The sequence below is a fragment of the Oncorhynchus gorbuscha genome, linkage group LG19 (assembly GCF_021184085.1).
Source record: "Oncorhynchus gorbuscha isolate QuinsamMale2020 ecotype Even-year linkage group LG19, OgorEven_v1.0, whole genome shotgun sequence".
In the NCBI taxonomy this organism is placed as follows: Eukaryota; Metazoa; Chordata; class Actinopteri; order Salmoniformes; family Salmonidae; genus Oncorhynchus; species Oncorhynchus gorbuscha.
In genome coordinates this window covers 59,891,423-59,913,441 of record NC_060191.1, presented here as the reverse complement: position 1 = coordinate 59,913,441, position 22,019 = coordinate 59,891,423, and the positions used below count along the sequence as shown (strand labels likewise).

At 41.3% G+C, this 22,019-nt stretch overlaps 1 protein-coding gene across 2 annotated transcripts; it reads left to right on the top strand.

Moving 5' to 3' along the window:
• Positions 1-14,978: 14,978 nt before the first annotated feature.
• Positions 14,979-19,008, top strand: LOC124005274 (secretogranin-2-like). Of its 2 annotated transcripts, XM_046314382.1 has the most exons (3): positions 14,991-15,113; positions 15,654-15,808; positions 16,610-19,008. In XM_046314382.1, exon 3 carries the CDS (start codon positions 16,622-16,624, stop codon positions 18,605-18,607), a length of 1,986 nt encoding a protein of 661 aa, XP_046170338.1. In that variant the 5' UTR covers positions 14,991-15,113; positions 15,654-15,808; positions 16,610-16,621; the 3' UTR covers positions 18,608-19,008. The 2 variants fall into 2 exon arrangements, with proteins under 2 accessions (XP_046170339.1, XP_046170338.1); XM_046314383.1 differs by lacking the exon at positions 15,654-15,808 and having other exon boundaries at positions 14,979-15,113.
• Positions 19,009-22,019: the final 3,011 nt, after the last annotated feature.

Genomic DNA, 22,019 nt, shown 5'->3' with positions numbered 1-22,019 from the left:
CAGACATGTGACTAACAGAAATGGAGAAATGTGTCCCTGAACAAAGGGGGGTCAAAATCAAAAGTAACAGTCGGTATCTGGTGTGGCCACCAGCTGCATTAAATACTACAGTGCATCTCCTCCTCATGGACTGCACCAGATTTGTCAGTTCTTGCTGTGAGATGTTACCCCACTCTTCCACAAGTTCCCGGACATTTCTGAGGGGGAATGGCCCAAGCCCTCACACTCTGAATCAACAGGTCCCAGACATGCTCAATGGGATTGAGATCCGGGCTCTTCGCTGGCCATGGCAGAACACTGACATTCCTGTCTTGCAGGAAATCACGCACAGAACAAGCAGTATGGCTGGTGGCATAGTCATGCTGGAGGGTCATGTCAGGATGAGCCTGCAGGAGGGGGTACCACATGAGGGAGGAGGATGTAAGCTGTTAGTGTCTTATAACGACCTTTCCACTGATGCATGTTCATTAATTGTTTATGGTTCATTGAACAAACATGGGAAACAGTGTTTAAACCCTTTACAATGAAGATATGTGAAGTTATTTGGATTTTTATGAATTATCTTTGAAAGACATGGTCCTGAAAAAGGGACGTTTCTTTTTTTGCTGAGTTTAGAACATTTTGGTCAATTCAAAATGTAACAGCCATTCTGATTTTTTTTAAACTGCCATTCCAGAATGACCAAGCAAGAAGATGGTGGTTGAACCAAATTGCAAGTAGCCTACCAATAAGCAATATATAATATATCAAATCAAATTTTATTAGTCACATGTGCCAAATACAACAGGTGTAGACCTTACAGTGAAATTCTTACTATGAGCCACTAACCAAAAATGCAGTATCAAAAAAATATGGATAAGAATAAGAGATAAAAGTAACAAGTAATTAAAGAGCAGCAGTAAAATAACCATAGTGGGACTATATACAGGGGGGTAATGTATTACATTACACTCTGGGGTAGGGACAGAACCCTCACCATTATTTGCAAAGGGTTCTCATCCAAAGAACCAGACCGTGAGGCTGCCTGAGAGACCGGCCCATTCAACATCACCAGCTGTCATCATATGGTGAGAAACATCTTGAGAAACATGAACCCTGTGCTACCCAGAAGCACGAGTACAGGACATAACAAGGCTGCTTCCGACTGTTCTACCACAGATGACAGGAGCTAACACTGTCATAATCCATGTGGGGTCAAACGACATCAGCAGGGCTAGCTCGGAACATTTGAAAATTGATTTTAAAGAACTGATTGTAGCATTAATTTCAGGTCCAGTACCATTGTTGGGCCGCGGGTGTGAAAGATTCAGCAGACTGCTGGCATTACACATCTGGATAAAATACTGCTGTAGCTCTGCTGGAGTCACTTTTATTGATAACTTTTGACCCCTTCTGGAAACAGAAGATACTCTACAGGAATGATGGAGTCCATCCAAATCATCTTGGCTCCTGGCCCACGCATGTCAAGTCTGCGTTGAAACAATGACTGGTAAATGATCCAAGACCAGCTCAGTTAATCTCTACCATTGTGACAATGAGTCGTCATAATGCTGCATCAAATGTACATGATCTTAGGGGCATTGGCAAACACAATGTAAGTAATTGAATTTATGTACACTAATTGCATCGAATACATATGTTTATCCTACAGCTATTGTAAGCAGTAATCATGAGCCTATAAACCAGAGTTGAGTAGCACTGAGGCGGTGTGCAATAGTACTTTATGCAGCTCACCCTGCACTATCAGCTCCAATGTAAATAACATGAGTAAGTCTACCTCTGATAAGCTTCCCAGTAAAGCATTAAAAACAATCAAGCATCCCAGAAAAGTGCAAAAAATAGCCCATATTAACATATTTAGCCTAAGAAACAGGGTCCATGAAGTCAATAACTTGCTTGTAACAGATGACATTCATATTCTGACCATCTCTGAAACTCACTTAGATAATACAGTGGTAGCAATACATGGTTATAACATCTACCGAAAAGACAGAGATGCCAACGGAGGCGGTGTTGCGGTCTATATTCAGAACCACATTCCTGTAAAGCTTAGAGACTATCAAATGTTAAATACTGTTGAAGTAATGTGGCTACAGGTTCATCTGCCTCACCTAAAGCACATTCTTGTGGGAAGCTGCTATAGACCACCGAGAGCAAACAGTCAGTATCTGGATAATATGTGTGAAATGCTTGATAATGTATGTGATATCAACAGAGAAGTATATTTTCAGGGTGATTTAAATATTGACTGGCTATCATCAAGCTGCCCACTCAGGAAAAAATGTCAAACTGTAACCAGTGGCTGCAAAACTGGATCAGGTTGTCAGTCAACCTACCAGGATAGTTACAAACATCACAGGAATTAAATCTACATGTATTGATCCCATTTTTACTAACGCTGCAGATATTTGCTTTAAAGCAGTATCCAAATCCACAGGATGTAATGATCACAATATAATAGCCATATCTAGGAAAACCAAAGTTCTCCAAAGGCTGGGCCTAATATAGTGTATACGAGGTCAAACAAGAAGCTTTGTTGTGATTCATATGTTGATGAAGTAAAGAATATTTGCGGGTCTGTGGTGTGTAATGAGGAGCAACCAGATGTTGCACTTCATGCATTTATGGAACTACTTATTCCAGTTACTAATAAGCACTCACCCATTAAGAGAATGACTGTAAAAACTGTTAAATCCCCTTGGATTGATGGGGAATTGAAAAATTGTATGGTTGAGATATAGATGAAACAAAAAGGTATGGCAGTTAAGTCTGGCGGCCCAACTGATTGGCAAACGTACTGCAGATTGAGAAATCATGTGACTAAACTAAATTAAAAGAAACTACACTATGAAACAAATATAAATTATATAAAGAATGATAGTAAAAAGCTTTGGGGCACCTTAAATGACATTTTGGGAAAAAAGCCAACTCAGCTCTTTCATTCATTGAATCAGATGTCTCATTCATCACAAACCCACCGATATTGAAAACTACTTTAATGACTTTTTCATTGATAAGAAAACTTAGATGACATGCCAGCAACAAACACTGACACTACACATCTAAGTATATCAGACCAAATTGTACTCTAGAATTGTACTTATGAATTCCGTAAAGTCCGTGTGGAAGTTTGTTTTTGTTTTTTGTCTATCAACAATGACAAGCCACCAGGGTCTGACAATCTGGATGGGAAATTACTGTGGACAATAGCAGATGATATTGCCACTCCTATTTGCCGCATCTTCAATTTAAGCCTACTAGAGATCGTGTGCTCTCAGGCCTGGAGGGAAGGTAAAGTCATTCTGCTACCCAAGAATAGTAAAGTCCCCTTTACTGGCTCAAATAGCAGACCAATCAGCCTGTTACCAACCCCTAGTAAACTTCTTTAAAAAATTGTGTTTGACCAGATACAATGCTATTTCACAGTAAACAAATTGACAAAAGAATTTCAGCATGCTTATAGGGAAGGACACTCAACAAGCACAGCGCTTACACAAATGACTGATGATTGGCTGAGAGAAATTGATGATACAATTATTGTGGGGGCTGTCTTGTTAGACTTCAGTGCAGCTTTTGACATTATCAATCATAGTCTGCTGCTGGAACAACGTGTGTAATGGCTTTACACCCCCTGCTTTAATGTGGATGAAGAGTTACTTGTCTAACCGAACACAGAGGGTGTTCTTTAATGGAAGCCCCTCAAATATAATCCAGTTAGATTCAGGAATTCCCCAGGGTATCTGTTTAGGCAGCTTGCATTTTTAAAGTTTTACTAACAACAAGCCACTGACGTTGAGTAAAGCCAGAGTGTCTATGTATGTGGATGACTCACCACTATACACGTCAGCTACTACAGCGACTGAAATTACTGCAATATTCAACAAAGAGCTGCAGTTAGTTTCAGAGTGGGTGGCAAGGAATGAGTTAATAAATATTTCTAAAACTAAAAGCATTATATTTGGAACAAACAGACTATGGAGGCACACAGTACTACATAAAGCCATGACTACATGGAACTCTATTCCACATCAAGTAATTGACGCAAGCAGTAAAATCAGAATTAAAAAACAGATGAAAAAAACACCTTATGGAACAGTGGGGACTGTGAAGCAACACAGGCATTGGCACAGACACATGCATACACACATGATAACATACACACAATACATCACATGGATATAGTACTGTAGATATGTGGTAGTGGTGAAGTAGGGGCCTGAGGGCAAACAGTGTGTTGTGAAATCTGTAAATGTATAGTAATGTTTTTAAAATTGTATAAAACTTTGGCAGCAGCTAATTGGGATCCATAATAAATACAAATACAGTTGAGGTAGTCTGTACATGTATGTAGAGTAATTAAAGTGACCATGCATAGATGACAACAGAGAGGAGCAGTGGTGCAAAGAAGGGGTGGGGGGGCAGTCTGGGTAGCCATTTGACTAGATATTCAGGAGTCTTATGTCTTGGGGGTAGAAGCTGTTTAGAAGCCTCTTGGACCTAGACTTGACGCTCCGGTGCCATTTGCCATGCGTTAGCAGAGAGAACAGTCTATGACTAGGGTGGCTGAAGTCTTTGACAATTTTTAGGGCCTCTGACACCACCTGGTATAGAAGTCCTGGATGGCAGGAAGCTTGGCCCCAGTGAGGTACTGGGTTGTTTGTACTACCCTCTGTAGTGCCTTGCGGTCGGAGGCCGAGCAATTGCCATACCAGGCAGTGATGCAACCAGTGCTCTTGCTTGGAGTCAATGCTCTTGATGGTGCAGCTGTCAAACATTTTTGAGGATCTGAGGACCCATGCCAAATAATTTCAGTCTCCTGAGGGGGAATAGGTTCTGTCGTGCCCTCTTCACGACTGTCTTGTTGTGCTTGGACCATGTTAGTTTGTTGGTGATGTGGACACCAAGGAACTTGAAGCTCTCAACCTGCTCCACTGCAGCCCCCTTGATGAGAATGGGGGTGTGCTCTGTCCTCTTTTTCGTGTAGTCCACAATCATCTCCTTTGTCTTGATCACGTTGAGGGAGAGGTTGTTGTCCTGGCACCAGGGGCCAGGTCTCTGACCTCCTCCCTATAGGCTGTCTCATCATTGTCGGTGATCAGGCCTACCACTATTGTGTCATCAGCAAATTTAATGATGGTGTTGGAATTTATCATTTAAGCAGGTTACCTTTGTGGTCTTGGGCACAAGCACTATGGTGGTCTGCTTAAAACATGTTGGTATTACAGACTCGGACAAGGAGAGGTTGATAATGTCAGTGAAGACACTTGCCAGTTGGTCAGCACATGCTCGCAGTACATGTCCTGGTAATCCATCTGGCCCTGCGGCCTTGTGAATGTTGACCTTTTTAAAGGTCTTAATCACATTGGCTGCGGAGAGAGTGATCACACAGTCTTCCAGAACCTCTGGTGCTCTCATGCATGGTTCAGTGTTATTTGCCTCGAAGCGAGCATAGAAGTAGTTTAGCTCGTCTGTAGGCTTGTGTCACTGGGCAGCTTTCGGCTGTGCTTCCCTTTGTAGTCTGTAATGGCTTGCAAGCCCTGCCACATCCGACTAGCGTCAGAGCTGGTGTAGTACGATTCGATCTTTATCCTGTTTGGACGCTTTGCCTGTTTGATGGTTCGTTGGAGGGTCCCGCTCCTTGAAAACGGCAGCTCTATCCTTTAGCTCAGTGCGGATGCTGCCTGTAATCCATGGCTTCTGGTTGGGGTATGTAGGTACAGTCACTGTGGGGATGGCATGGTATGCGTCTTTGTGTGTGGAGTATAGGTGGTCCAGAGTTATTTTTCCTCTGGTTGCACATTTAACATGCTGATAAAAATTTGGTATAACGGATTTAAGTTTCCCTGCATTAAAGTCCCGGCTACTCGGAGCCCCGTCTCTGGGTGAAAGTTTACTTGTTTGCTTATGGTGGAATACAGCTCATTCAATGCTGTCTTAGTGCCAGCCTCTGACTGTGGTGGTATGTAAACAGTTACAAAGAATACAGATGAAAACTCTCTCTGTAGGTAGTGTGGTCTACAGCTTATCATGAGATACTCTACCTCAGGCGAGCAATAGCTCGAGACTTCCTAAGATATTGTGCACCAGCTGTTGTTTACAAAAATACAGTCCGCCACTCCTCATCTTACCAGACGCTGCTGTTCAATCCTGTCGGTACATTGTATAACCAGCAAGCGGTATGTTGATATTGTCGTCGTTCAGCCACGATTCTGTGAAGCATAAGATGTTACAGTTTTTAATGTCCCGTTGGTAGTTTAATCTTCTGCGTAACTCACCGATTTTATTCTCTAAAGATTGCACGTTTGCTAGCAGAATGGAGGGAAGTGGGGGGGTATTCAAGCGCCTACAAATTCTCAGAAGGCAGCCCGCCCTTTGGCCACTCTTTCTCCGCCACCTCTTCACGCATATCACGGGATGTTCCAGAGGAAGCAGTATATCCTTCGCATAGGGCTCGTCAGAGTAGTGAAAGGAAAAAAAGGTGCTTAATCGCAGGCCTGATGTCTAGAAGTTATTTTCAGTCCTAAGAGACAGTAGGAGGATAGAATTATGGTCAGATTTGCCAAATGGAGGGCAAGGGAGAGCTTTGTATCCGTCTGTGTGTGTGGAGTATAAGTGGTCCAGAGTTATTTTTCCTCTGGTTGCACATTTAACATGCTGTGTCATGTCTAATCAAGGTGGGTGGAATCAGGCGCAGAGAGCAGATAGTGATATAAAGTTTATTCTCCGGTGAACAAAATAAACACGGTCAACCCAAATACACACAGGGTGAAATTATCCAATACAGGATAACAGACTAACCGGAGAATAAGAAACACAATAACACTGACAGACGAAATGAATGACAAAATAAACAATCCCGCACAAAACAAGGGCGGGACAACTTACATTATATACAGACACTAATTAACTAAACAACACACAGGTGAAACCAATCAGACAAAACCAACAGATACACGAAAAGGGATCGGCAGTGGCTAGTAGGACGGTGACGACGACCGCCGAGCACCACCCGAACGGGCAGGAGAGCCAACCTCGGCGGAAGTCGTGACATAATATAATAATATAATATTATTATATTATTAAGTCGTGACATGCTGATAAAAATTTGTTATAACGGATTTAAGTTCGCCTGCATTAAAGTCTCCGGCTACTAGGAGCGCCGTACAAAATCTGTTTAAAAAAAGTTACAAACAAAGCAAATAAACTAACAACAAAACCCAATCGGCTAGGGGCACGTAAAACGTCTGCCTTCTTCTCCGGCGCAATCTCACATGAAGGTAAGCAAAGTCTATTATTTATTTCAAATATATGAAGCCAAAGTCATATGATAAACTATAGGCTAGATAGATAAAGTTGAAATGTTAGAATATGAGCACTTTTGTAAGCTGGCTAGCTAAACAGAAAAAAGATAGGCTACTTTAATTCACCTCTTTAGAAGCTAGCCAGCTAACCCTTTCAAATAATAAAATATGTTTATGGGATATGCCAAATAGAGCTACAGAGCCAGCCTGATATTGGCAATTAGCTCATTGTTACTTTTATTTCAATTTTGGGGGCCGGTTCCATGAAGCCGTTAGAAGACGGTTGGGCCCTTGAACAAGGCCCTTAACAACCACAATATGCTCTCCATCCAGGGGTGCTGCACAGCAACTTGAACCTGTGCTTGTCTCAATTGTGTGTGTGAGGTCTGTTGTTTGGGGAGGTTGAGAATGGAGCAGAATAAAATGTTTTGTTGTTCAATGTAACTATTGGACAAAGTTGTATTGTATTGTGAAAGAAGTCAGAAGTCAGAGTTGACATGGGCCAACACTCAAACAAAAAGATGCCTCCCTGGCCACCAGTGCATGTTTGCATATAATGACAAATTGAACAAAACAACAATGCTGGTATTCATTTGGCCAATATTTAGTTGTTTATTAAATTATATTCTTAGCTAAAAATATGACTATTTAAGAGTATTAATTCATAAGTGGCAGCACCAGGAGTTTTTTATGGAACAAATTTTATATGGAACAACCTCTATGGTTCTGATCAAAGAACCATATAAAAGGGTTCTATATAGAACTTTTAGGGGTTCCATATAAACTCAGCAAAAAAAGAAACATCCCTTTTTCAGGACCCTGTCTTTCAAAGATAATGAATAAAAATCAAAATAACTTCACAGATCTTCATTGTAAAGGGTTTAAACACTGTTTCCCATGCTTGTTCAATGAAGCATAAACAATTAATGAACATGCACCTGTGGAACGGTCATTAAGACACTAACAGCTTACAGATGGTAGGCAATTAAGGTCACAGTTATGAAAACTTAGGACACTAAAGAGGCATTTCTACTGACTCTAAAAAACACCAAAAGAAAGATGCCCGGGGTCCCTGCGTGAACATGCCTTAGGCATGCTGCAAGGAGGCATGAGGACTGCAGATGTGGCCAGCGCCATAAAATGCAATGTCCGTACTGTGAGACTAAGACAGCACTACAGGGAGACAGGACGGATAGCTGATCATCCTCACAGTGGAAGACCACATGTAACAACACCTGCACAGGATCGGTACATCCGAACATCACACCTGCGGGACAGGTACAGGATGGCAACAACAACTACCTGAGTTACACCAGGAACGCACAATCCCCCATCAGTGCTAAGACTGTCTGCAATAGGCTGAGAGAGGCTGAACTGAGGGCTTGTAGGGCTTGTTGGCTGAGGGCTGGTTGTAAGGCAGGTCCTCACCAGACATCACCGGCAACAACGCCGCCCATGGGCACAAACCCACCGTCACTGGACCAGACGGGACTGGCAAAAAGTGCTCTTCACTGACAAGTCGCGGTTTTGTCTCACCAGTTGTGATGGTCGGATTCGTGTTTATCATCGAAGGAATGAGTGTTACACCAAGGCCTGTACTCTGGAGCGGGATCGATTTGGAGGTGGAGCTTGTTGTCATTGCAGGCAATCTCAACGCTGTGCATTACAGGGAAGACATCCTCCTCCCTCATGTGGTACCCTTCCTGCAGGCTCATCCTGACATGACCCTCCAGCATGACAATGCCACCAGCCATACATTTCTTTTTTTAATGAGTTTATGATGCAAGCAATAGTTTCCTTTAGAAATAAAAAGGGTTCTTTCTTACCAAATGCAGTGAGTTTTACCTAGAGGGCTCTGTATCACATGATGCTAAATACTAAAGAAAGATGTGCACCATGGTAACCAGTAGAATTATGTCTCACTGTGGATCACAGCATTTGAACTCAAAGACATCTTCTGAGAAATATTCAAAATTGTTATGGATCAACATCAGTGGCAATTTTAGCATGTAAATCTTGGTGTGGCAAACATTTATTTATTGGGGATGCATGCCACAAAGCCACTACACAACACAACAATAAATTAATTGCACTATAACAGTGACAAATGGTGCCCACAAACTGTTAGGGCCTGCATAAAGCTTCTCAACAGCAGTCCCAACACCTTACCACTACTACGCCTGGCTATCAGCGGAGCCTTGTCTGGCAGTGAACACAGTTAATTCAGCCTAATTTATTGCCTTTAAAAAAACATAGCTGATATGGCTGACTTGCTTATTAAACAAATGTGGTTTCTACTGACAATTGAGATGTATAAACTATGGCATAAGGGATAATAGGCAATGCGTAATTTCGATTAGGACATTAATGAGTGAGCTAGGACAGACGTAGTCTATATAACTATTTGTTCAGCACGTTTGAAATGTACAGCAAAATAATTCAGAACATGGGCTGTTCTTACAGTGTTCTCCCTGTACACCAAGTCAGAACTGTAAGATAAATAAAGGGGGCATATAAGCAGCCAATGAAAGCTCTTACAATATTCAATGATTACATTTCTCTAAAACAGGTTATAGGCTACATGTGCACCATCTAGTCAGAACAGTAGGCAAAATTTGACCAAATTATTAGGGTGAAGCACGTGGGCTACTAACAGCTTACTACACAAAATAGGCTTAGTACTACTTTCTTAGCTACAGTATACACACAGTTGAAGTCGGAAGTTTAAATACACCTCAACCAAATACATTTAAACTCAGTTTTTCACAATTCCTGACAATTAATTATAGTAACAATTCCATGTCTTAGGTCAGTTAGGAACACAACTTTATTTTAAGAATGTGAAATTTCAGAATAATAGTAGAGAGAATGGTTTATTTCAGCTTTTATTTCTTTTATCACATTCCCAGTGGGTCAGAAGTTTACATACACTCCATTAGTATTTGGTAGCATTGCCTTTAAATTGCTTAACTTGGGTAAAACGTTGCAGGTAGCCTTCCACAAGCTTCCCACAAGAAGTTGGGTGAATTGTGGCCCATTCCTTCTGACCGAGCTGGTGTAACTGAGTCAGATTTGTAGGCCTCCTTGCTCGCACACGCTTTTTCAGTTCTGCCCACAAATGTTCTATAGGCTTGAGGTCAGGGCTTTGTGATGGCCACTCCAATACCTTGACTTTGTTGTCCTTAAGCCATTTTGCCACAACTTTGGAAGTATGCTTGGGGTCATTGTCCATTTGGAAGACCCATTTGCGACCGAGCTTTAACTGATGTCTTGAGATGTTGCTTCAATATATCCACATAATTTCCCTCCCTCATGATGCCATCTATTTTATGAAGTGCACCAGTCCCTCCTACAGCAAAGCACCCCCACAACATGATGCTGCCACCCCCGTGCTTCACGGTTGGGATGGTGTTCTTCAGCTTGCAAGCATCCCCCTTTTTCCTCCAAACATAACGATGGTCATTATGCCCAAACAGTTCTATTTTTGTTTCATCAGACCAGAGGACATTTCTCCAAAAAGTATGATCTTTGTCCCCATGGGTAGTCTGGCTTTTTTTATGGCAGACTTGAGGCAGTGGCTTCTTCCTTGCTGTGTGGCCTTTTTTTCATTTATGTTTATATACATTTTACTGTGGATATAGATACTTTTGTACCTGTCCTCCAGCATCTTCACAAGTTTCTTTGCTGCTGCTCTGGGATTGATTTGCACTTTTCGCCCCAAAGTACATTCATCTCTAGGAGACAGAAGGCGTCTTCTTCCTGAGTGGTATGACGGCTGCGTGGTCCCATGGTGTTATTACTTGCGTACTATTGTTTGTACAGATGAACGTGGTACCTTCAAGCGTTTGGAAATTGCTCCCTCGGATGTACCAGACTTGTGGAAGTATTCAATTTATTTTGATTTTCTCATGACATCAAGCAAAGAGGCACTGAGTTTGAAGGTAGGCCTTGAAATACATCCACAGGTACACCTCCAATTGACTCCAATGATGTCAGAAGCTTTTAAAGCCATGAAATCATTTTCTGGAATTTTCCAAGCTGTTTAAAGGCACAGTAAACTTAGTGTATCTAAACGTCTGACCCACTGGAATTGTGATACAGTGAATAAGTGAAATAATCTGTCTGTAAACAATTGTTGGAGAAATTACTTGTGTCTTACACAAAGTAGATGTCCTAACCGACATGCCAAACCTATAGTTTGTTAACAAAAATGTGAGGAATGGTTGAAAAATTTGTTTTAATGACTCCAACCTAAGTGTATGTAAACTTCCGACTTCAACTGAAATAGATTTTTGGATTCACCTTGTTGTTCTGTACTCACTTGAACAGAAAGGTGGTGATGCGGTCATTCGTATGGAAATGTTGTCAATGTCAGGCATTCTCTGGATTTATGGTGCTTTCAGGACAACTGGGAACTCAAAAAAAAACAAGGTTGAATCATGATGACGTCAGTGATCTTCTGGTCATAGGTCTAGAAAGAGGCCTGAGTTCCTGATTTACAATTCCAAGTTGGATAACCATTCAAAACGTATTTTCCCAGTCGGAGCTAGTTTTTTCCTGAGGTCCCAGTTGTCTTGAACTCACTGAAGTCAGATTTCCCAGTTCCGAGTTAGTTGTTTTGAGCACGCATAAATCATGCTGGATTGACAGCATGGCCAATGTTGAATGTTTATCATTTTAACCTTGGAAAAGATACACTTCAACCCATATTTGGGAACACAAATCCACTCCACTGAATAGCAGGCTAGTGATTGCTTTGCAATGCTTGCAGTTAGCCACTGATTCCTTCCAAACCACTCATTGTTGAATTGGCGATTTCCAACTTGTTGTGTATTGTTTATGGCCGATGAGCACCAATATGTTTTATCTATCATTCCTCTTCATAATTTCTCTGCATATGACAAGCTTTAAAAAGGATTTGCCAGTAGATTGTAGACTTGATTCACGATGATGACTGCTAGCTAAGATTGAAAGTATGAAGTCAGTCCAATCAAAGCTACTGTAGATATAAGGTGATTTGACATAATTCAATCTGTAGCCAATGACCTTGCACCTTCTTGGATGGGCACTTCTCATGTAACTCTATGGCAGCACCCAAGGTGCTTGAATTCTCAAGCTCTACCGTTAGATTTGGTGGGAATGTAGTGTCCCCATGAGTGACAGAACACTGAGCCAATCTGTATTTTCCACTGGCTGCCCCACCACCACAAAAAGCACTGAGCTCGGCTGAAAGACCTACAGTTTGGAGCTTCCTTACTCGAGAAAGCAAAAAAAGAGACCATGTTTTAATGCGGCTTTATTAAACAAAATGTTTTTTATATTGCAATCTAACTGATATGTGGGGTTCAAAACAGGTGGGGCTCCACCTGCCCTGAATGATGGGTCATCACTGATCAACATGAAATGCTGGTTAAGACATCTAGATTGAGACGGGTTTGCCAAGAAAAACCTCTAAAAAGGACTCATTTCAGGTAGAAAGGAGCACTCAACAACAAAAAGCAGAGACATCTATATTTTTTAAAGAACATATTTGAATTGGTGGTGTTCCTCGGGGCTCTGTACTGTTCCCTCATTGTCCTCTCAATCGCTGCATCACCCTCGTCAATCCTTTCATACAAAATTAAAAAACTTCCAAACTAATGCACTTTTTTCAACATTTACATCATAATTATAGTTTGAAAATAAAGCTACTTTTCATCTCACATCCACCAACAGCAGAGGATGTTTGTGTTCGTCTCCGATTTCTCGCTCGGGGCACAATCTGTCAGTAGAAAAGCTACGTGTGACTCATCCTCTTGTTGAAATAAACAAAAAGTCTTCCTTTTTTAGCTGGAGATGAAAACAGAAAAACCAAAAAGGGCACATTTATGTAAGAGTCGTATGTCGAGCTACAATTACAACCACACACACATGCCTCACAAATTACACAAGGTTAGACATGTTCCCCCTAATCTACTCTATCATTTCTCATGTTCCCCCTAATCTACTCTATCATTTCTCATGTTCCCCCTAATCTACTCTATCATTTCTCATGTTCCCCCTAATCTACTCTATCATTTCTCATGTTCTTCCTATTTTTATTTCTCGTGTTTCTGTTCTACCTTATACCATTTTTAGTATTACATTGTTATGGATTACTGCATTGCTGGGTTTAGAGCTTGCAAGGAAGGCATTTCCCTGCACTTGTGCACATGACATTAAAACTTATTTGATAATACTGACGCCTTTGTAATCTACCTGTAAATCCCCTCACAATAACAAGGCCTATGCCACATTGATGAGTATTCATATGGCGTTCTGGGGCTCTGGAGGCTGGAGTATATTGAAATAATTTCATAGTCTTCCCACACTCAAGTGCTTCACACACACAAATGTATATCTGAAGCAAAATGCCATTGCCACAAATGTACAGAATTCAGTGGGGCATGAACATGAGTCACAACACAGACAGAGATATATGCAAACACATGCAGACAACAGTTGAGACAACCAGCCCATATCATACATACACAAAGAGGGACATGACCCACCTGAAAATTGAGACAGTGCCGTCAAAGCTTATAGACCTATACAATGTATCCCTATCTCTCCCTCCTTCCACCCTGCCAGGTCATTTACAGGTGGGGTTAAGGAGTAGTATCAGTCATGATGCAGTTTCCCTATGATATGAGATCAGCATGTGATATGGATCTTTGGTATGGCATTGGAATCAATTTGATTAGATCAATTCAAATATAATTAGTACAGATGTGTCAGATGTATGGCTATTCCTGATACTGAACAGAGCAATAGCCTACTACTGTAAGTCTCTTTGGATAAAAGCGTCTGCTAAATGGCATATATTATTATTATTATGATGCCAAGCAAGCATTAAGAACCAATTGGCCTGAATTTCACTGATGTTATCTTATTGAAATCAGACAGTGTCTTCAGGCTACAACCAGGGCCTAGGATGAAGCAGGTTGATTAGTATGAGGCACTTGGAGATAACAGGTTATGTTTCTCTAATAGGCTGATGCAATTTGATATTACATCAAACAGATGGCGCAAGATATGCAGATATTACAACAATATGTATATTACTGTAATTACACTTGAGACTTAATTAAAAGCCTGCAAGAAAGTTTCTATTTGACCTTAAAGTCCACTGTTTTGGGCGGATGGGCTGTAGGAGGAGGGAGAGGGTGGAACTGAGTGGTAATTGGTTTCTGTTTACCCAGAGCATCCCCACAAGCAATTAGCCAAGCTGCTTGAGCCTTACTTCCTTTACTGCTTGGTGTGTGTGTGTGTGTGTGTGTGTGTGTGTGTGTGTGTGTGTGTGTGTGTGTGTGTGTGTGTGTGTGTGCTTGCGGTAAATAGGGAATTACATGAGGTGGAGGCTTGTGCTGAATGTAAAATATGGTTGGTCTATTAGCCATACACATCAACAGAAGCATACAGACACACTGAGACACCAGTCTAATCTAATTGTTACAATGGCAAAACAGAAGTGATATCTGAAAGCATATCTGGAATCAGGTGAACAAATCATACTACCGTACACATCTGAATGCCGACTCCCGACGTAAATGTATGAATGAAACTGACGGCTTCCCCCTGACCTGCGCCAGACAGGACTTGACAGGCAACCAAAATAAATTACCACTGGCTGACGATTGCACCGTAATAGGCACCTCCCATAGCGAACCGTCGCTCTGCAGTCCTCATCACCCCGCATCATTCTTTGGCCGATCTTGGGCGCGAGTGAGTCATCGATGGACTTTACTCTCTGTCACGAGGGACGCCCGCGAACGCCTTTTTGTTGACGCATAGGTACAAATCACAATTTACTGCGAACATCAGCCGTTATGGTAGGCTACCTGATTAGGAGGAGATGAGGCGCAATATGGGAACAGGAAGTGATCTCTAGCAATATGTTTTAAATCAATAGATGTTTCATTTCTCCTTGCTTGGCCAGGATTATTATCCAAAATGTTGTGTAGCGTTTCTGTAATAACCTACACAACTGTTTAGTTGTAAACACAAATAATGCAGCATTATGTAGCATACGAAATACTTAACGTAGTCTCATGTCCCTGTACAAATTATTATAGCTGGGCCTGTAATCTATACTTAGCCTATACACTGGCGAACTCGTGGGCATGGTTGTATAGGTCTATGACCATCTAAATAGACATTGTGCTGTGGGCTAATTAATCACGTCCTTAATGTCCAGATATTCATCACTATTGGTTAACCAATACAATTAGACATGACAGCATTTCCAATTGAAAGTTGAGGTTAAGAGATTATAAAATAAATGAACAAATGAGAGCCAGTTCTAATTGTGTTTGGGTGTTTCTTTGGATCTAGTATTGCGTATGTCGCAGTGACGCACGAGTCAAGTGGCGCCTCATATAATGGGAGGAGCTGTCCCTGGTGCTGAACACAGAATCCCTGCTCGCGCTCACACTGAGAAAGAGATGCTAAATTCACTCACGACGATCAATTGAAACTATTTTGCAGAGGTAAGACTTTACACAGGGCCTACATCGAAATTATTATTATTATTTTGAGAAAATTGATTTTAATTAGACTATTTTCAGTTCGTTTAATATGTTTGTCCATTTTAAAATCCGTTTAGCTTTGCAACCAACCTGATGCATTGCAAACAGGTCTGCCGCAGTGAAGAGATACATAATCTGTTCTGTCATTCTTAGACTAACTAAGTTTATTATAGTATGTTTTCAGTAATTATGTAGGCTAAACTGATAAATTGCCTAAATTAAGCAATAATTTGATTTCAAAACCAATTAATCCACTAGTTGGTTTATAAGTAGCCGTGTTCAATACCTTTATCTAAATTAGGTGTATGATTATAAAGTTCCATTGCATTTTATCAGTAAAAAGCTCGTGCAACAAATACAACAGCGTTTTAGTGCGCTAGAGATGTCTTGTGTGTAGGTAGTTGTGTTTTGACAGCAGCCAGCATCAGCCGAAGGGTTACCTAGACAACTAGATTGTGACTCATTCCGGAAGGCAGCAATTTGAAAACTAATGAGATTTTCAGGTGAGTTGAATACCCATGCTATTACTGCTCCGCAAACAATAATTTGGGCATTCAACAGATGAGTTTTTATCCAGAGATTTAAAATCGCATTGCATATCACCATCACTGGTAAGAAAATCACGATTGGCTGCACAGTCCTTTAACATATTCTTGTTTGAAAGAAATATGTACATAATGGTCTGACCAGTGAAAAAAATCTTATCCTAAACCTAAAGGTCAGCATTGACACTTCTCTCCCTGTTGTGTCTGTCGTCTCCAGGCTGAAGACACCATGCCATCACTCCCCACGCTCTCCTCGGTAGGGATGGCCTTCCTCTTCTCCCTGCTCCTCCTCTTCCTCCTGGGCTCTGGCAGTGTCCAGGGGGCCTCTCTCAGAGAACACAGACTGAAAGGCAGTGAGCTGGACCCCCAGCAAGTAGACACCCCCTACCTCCCCACCAACGCAGACATGCTCAAGGCCTTGAAGTACATTGAGAGCCTCCGCCAGCGTACCGGGGGAGGGGCGCCAGCCCCCCAGGAGCAGGCTCCACTCACCCCAGACTACGACACCACCAACATGGACACAGACTCAGAGAAACTCCGCTCCATGTTGAGGCTAGCCTCTCCTGCCCAGACCAGTCAGCGTAAAATCGGCCAGGACCAGGATGAGGAGGATGAGGAAGGGGAGCACAACAAGGAGGAAAAGACCCAGGAGTGGCTGCAGGCGGTGCTGAGTACCCTCGAGCAGACCGAGAAGGGCCCCAAGCCAGCCCCTGTGAGGCCCAGTGTAGCCCGCCACACTCTGGGCAAAGGGCAGAGACCGGGGAATGAGGAGAGCCAGTTGGGAGAGAGCGTGGCATATCCATGGTCACAGCAGCAGCATACCAACTGGCCTCACAGGAAGTACCCACTGATGTTTGAAGATGAGGACGGTGAGGAAGAAAGCAGAGCCCCAGGCCGCGAGAGCCCCTTCAAACGCACCAATGAGAACATGGAAGGGAAGTACACACCCCAGAACCTGGCCAACCTGCAGTCTGTGTTTGAGGAACTGGGGAGGATAGCCAACGCCAAGGCTGGGCACAAACGCCAGACTGAGGATGATGAAGAGGATGATGATGACGACATGTTCCGGGTAAGGAATCTGGCCTATGACGATGTGATGGAGGGAGAGGACTGGGAACCCTTAGAGGAGCAGGTGGAGACGGAGGATGAGGAGAGTGACAACAGGCAGGAGTTTGACAGAGGCTTGGAGGATGATGAAGAGGATGATGATAATGAAGAGGAGATTGAGGTCAAGCGATCGAGCCACCCGGGTCCGGGAGAACATGACGCCGATGACATCACCAAACTGGTCGACTACTATCTTCTGAAAGTGTTAGAGAAAACAGAGCAGGAGGAGCGGAAGAGAGAGCTAGAAGAAGAGGAGAGGGAAGAGAGGAGGGCAACTCAAACTCTGTACAGCGACAAGCCGGTAGATCCACAAGCCATTTACCAGCTCATCCAAATCTCCCAGAAACTACAGATCCCACCAGAAGACCTGATGGACATGCTGAAGAGTGGGGAGATGACAAAACAGGACAGGACACCACTGAGGACACAAGCACATTCTCGGACACCCAACGATCTGGCCAGGATAGAGGACAAACTAACTCAGATCTACCCTAAGAAAACAAAGATCCCTCTAGAGACATTCTTCAACAGACGGCTGCCTGAGACCCAAACAAGCAACGTCCCATACGAAATGAACACAGAAGACATTCAAAAAATCCTTGGGCTGGGAAGTGTGGCAAATCAGAACGCACCCGCGCTCAAGAAGCAGAAACAGCATACAAGCCCACCGTTAAGGTTTTACGCACCAGTTGGAAGGCAGAAAGACTACGTGTTCTCTGAGCCAAACGTCCCAGAGAAAGGAAAGGGCGACTACGACAACGCTGTCGACGAAGACGAGCTGGAGACGTATCTGGCTGCCCAGATGTTGGTGCAGTACCCACAGGCAGCAAACAAAGCAGACCAAATAAAGCGCGCATCGCAGCCTCCCTCACAAGACGATAATGTGCTGGGAATGTTCGAGCAGGCAGTACAGGACTACTTTGACCAAATGGACTCAGACAAAAGCCAGCCTCAGAAAAGGCAGTCAGAACCCGAGGACACAGGCGGTGCTTTGCAAATGCATGGCTTGGATGACGACATGCTTCTGAAAGTTCTAGGCTATCTGAACCCAGAGACCGAAGAGGGCGAAGATAAGGACCTTTACGCCAAAACTGTCAAAGGAATGTAGATGGGGGAGATGCAGCTACATATTATATAATTGTTTTTGATGGGGGGGGGATCATAAAGTATTTTGAAAAATAAATACATGCAATGGAGTTTAGTGTCTTCAGTAGATTTACTACAGCTCATGCTTTAATAGCCAATTTATACATGAACTTGATCTGGTGTAGCTATAAGGGAGTGCCTATTGATGGTTGTAACTGGGTGTGTGGCATAATATTCAATGTTTTTGATAGGCTAGATAAAACACAACACACCACTTCAAACTAGCCATACATTTCAGTGCACATACAGTGTTGGATTCTTCACATCCATTTGTGTTCTTCCTCGTAAATGATATTTGGTACATGTGTTCGGTAATGTGTGACGTATGAGATGAATAAAGCATTGACTTTATTTTTTCCTTACTGTGTAGTGTTTACTCATTTGGACCTGATGAACAGAGATGGTGAACAGGCTGCAGAAGATCACATTCAAAACACCATCGGCCTCAAGGTGTCAGCAACAACATGTAGCCTCGATCATTTACATTCACATTTAAGTCATTTAGCAGACGCTCTTATCCAGAGCGACTTACGATCAAGCAAATATCTTAGTTTGACAGGTAAGCTAGTAGTATATTGTAATCCATTTGGAGCTCCAATAATGAGCAAATATGAATTTGGGCATTTCTGACACACAGAATGACATTCTATTTCTATGATTTTAGCACCATGGGTCAACTCAGGTTGCAACGAACTTAGCCTGGGGCAAGCAGGGTAGTTCTAGTCAATTCCAGCTATAAAACCAAGAGATTGTCTAATAAAGTAGCAATAATCAATTTTCAAAAGTTGGAAACAACGTACTCCAACTAACATTTAAAAGACTATTCTGGAAACAAAACTACTCAGACAGTACAACTTTAACGGTATTGCAAAACTTTCCAAAATGTCCACCTTTAACTTCAGCCTTAGAACCCTCTGGCTAGAGCTTGACTACTGATAAATATTACAATAAGGCACTATGCTTGTGTAGGCAATGGCTACGTTAGCCAACATAGAATACAAATAATAAACGTGACATTCAAAATGCTAATGTTTGTATCAACTCACAACTGAATTAAAACATTTGAAAAAGCAGCTGCAATATTCTAAAATAACATTGATTTGCTTGAAGCCCACATAAGGCAAAGTAGGCTACAGTTTATAAAAACCTGTATGATCCTATCAAATGTAATGTCATTATAAAATAGTTTAAACTAAAAACACAAAAAAATATCTCAAAGTAAAAAAAGTAAAACTGTGAAAAAAAAATCTAAAAATTCTAAAACTCCTAATGCATCGTTTAGAAAGTGCTTATATAAAACAGACTATGTGTGATGTCTGAGTGGAAGAGTGTATTAATATGGGTGATGTCGGAATGGAAGAGTGTATTACTATGTATGATGTCTGAGTGGAAGAGTGTATTAATATGTGTGATGTCTGAGTGGACGAGTATTAATATGTGTGATGTCTGAATGGAAGAGTGTATTAATATGTGTGATGTCTGAGTGGAATAGTGTATTAATATGTGTGATGTCTGAATGGAAGAGTGTATTAATATGTGTGATGTCTGAATGGAAGAGTGTATTAATATGTGTGATGTCTGACTGGAAGAGCGTATTACTATGTGTGATGTCTGAGTGGAAGAGTGTATTAATATGTGTGATGTCTGAATGGAAGAGTGTATTAATATGTGTGATGTCTGAATGGAAGAGTGTATTAATATGTGTGATGTCTGAATGGAAGAGTGTATTAATATGTGTGATGTCTGACTGGAATAGTGTATTAATATGTGTGATGTCTGAATGGAAGAGTGTATTAATATGTGTGATGTCTGAATGGAAGAGTGTATTAATATGTGTGATGTCTGAGTGGAATAGTGTATTACTATGTGTGATGTCTGAGTGGAAGAGTGTATGACTATATATGATGTCTGAATGGAATAGTGTATTACTATGTGTGATGTCTGAGTGGAAGAGTGTATTAATATGTGTGATGTCTGAATGGAAGAGTGTATTACTATGTGTGATGTCTGAGTGGAAGAGTGTATTACTATATATGATGTCTGAATGGAATAGTGTATTACTATGTGTGATGTCTGAGTGGATGATTGTATTAATATGTGTGATGTCTGAATGGAAGAGTGTATTACTATGTGTGATGTCTGAGTGGAAGAGTGTATTAATATGTGTGATGTCTGAGTGGAAGAGTGTATTAATATGTGTGATGTCTGAATGGAATAGTGTATTACTATGTGTGATGTCTGAACGGAAGAGTGTATTATTATGTGTGATGTCTGAATGGAATAGTGTATTACTATGTGTGATGTCTGAATGGAATAGTGTATTACTATGTGTGATGTCTGAATGGAATAGTGTATTAATATGTGTGATGTCTGAGTGGAAGAGTGTATTAATATGTGTGATGTCTGAATGGAAGAGTGTATTAATATGTGTGATGTCTGAATGGAATAGTGTATTAATATGTGTGATGTCTGAATGGAAGAGTGTATTAATATGTGTGATGTCTGAGTGGAAGAGTATTAATATGTGTGATGTCTGAATGGAATAGTGTATTAATATGTGTGATGTCTGAATGGAAGAGTGTATTAATATGTGTGATATCTGAATGGAATAGTGTATTACTATGTGTGATGTCTGAATGGAATAGTGTATTAATATGTGTGATGTCTGAATGGAATAGTGTATTACTATGTGTGATGTCTGAGTGGAAGAGTGTATTAATATGTGTGATGTCTGAATGGAAGAGTGTATTAATATGTGTGATGTCTGAATGGAAGAGTGTATTAATATGTGTGATGTCTGAATGGAATAGTGTATTACTATGTGTGATGTCTGAATGGAATAGTGTATTAATATGTGTGATGTCTGAATGGAAGAGTGTATTACTATGTGTGATGTCGGAATGGAATAGTGTATTACTATGTGTGATGTCTGAATGGAATAGTGTATTACTATGTGTGATGTCTGAATGGAATAGTGTATTACTATGTGTGATGTCTGAATGGAATAGTGTATTACTATGTGTGATGTCTGAATGGAATAGTGTATTAATATGTGTGATGTCTGAGTGGAAGAGTGTATTAATATGTGTGATGTCTGAATGGAAGAGTGTATTAATATGTGTGATGTCTGAATGGAAGAGTGTATTAATATGTGTGATGTCTGAGTGGAAGAGTATTAATATGTGTGATGTCTGAATGGAATAGTGTATTAATATGTGTGATGTCTGAATGGAAGAGTGTATTAATATGTGTGATGTCTGAATGGAAGAGTGTATTAATATGTGTGATATCTGAATGGAATAGTGTATTACTATGTGTGATGTCTGAATGGAATAGTGTATTAATATGTGTGATGTCTGAATGGAATAGTGTAT

Bases quoted from the DNA above. Each gene is read 5' to 3' on its own strand.
- LOC124005274 (XM_046314383.1), top strand. From the start codon at position 16,622: ATGCCATCACTCCCCACGCTCTCCTCGGTAGGGATGGCCTTCCTCTTC.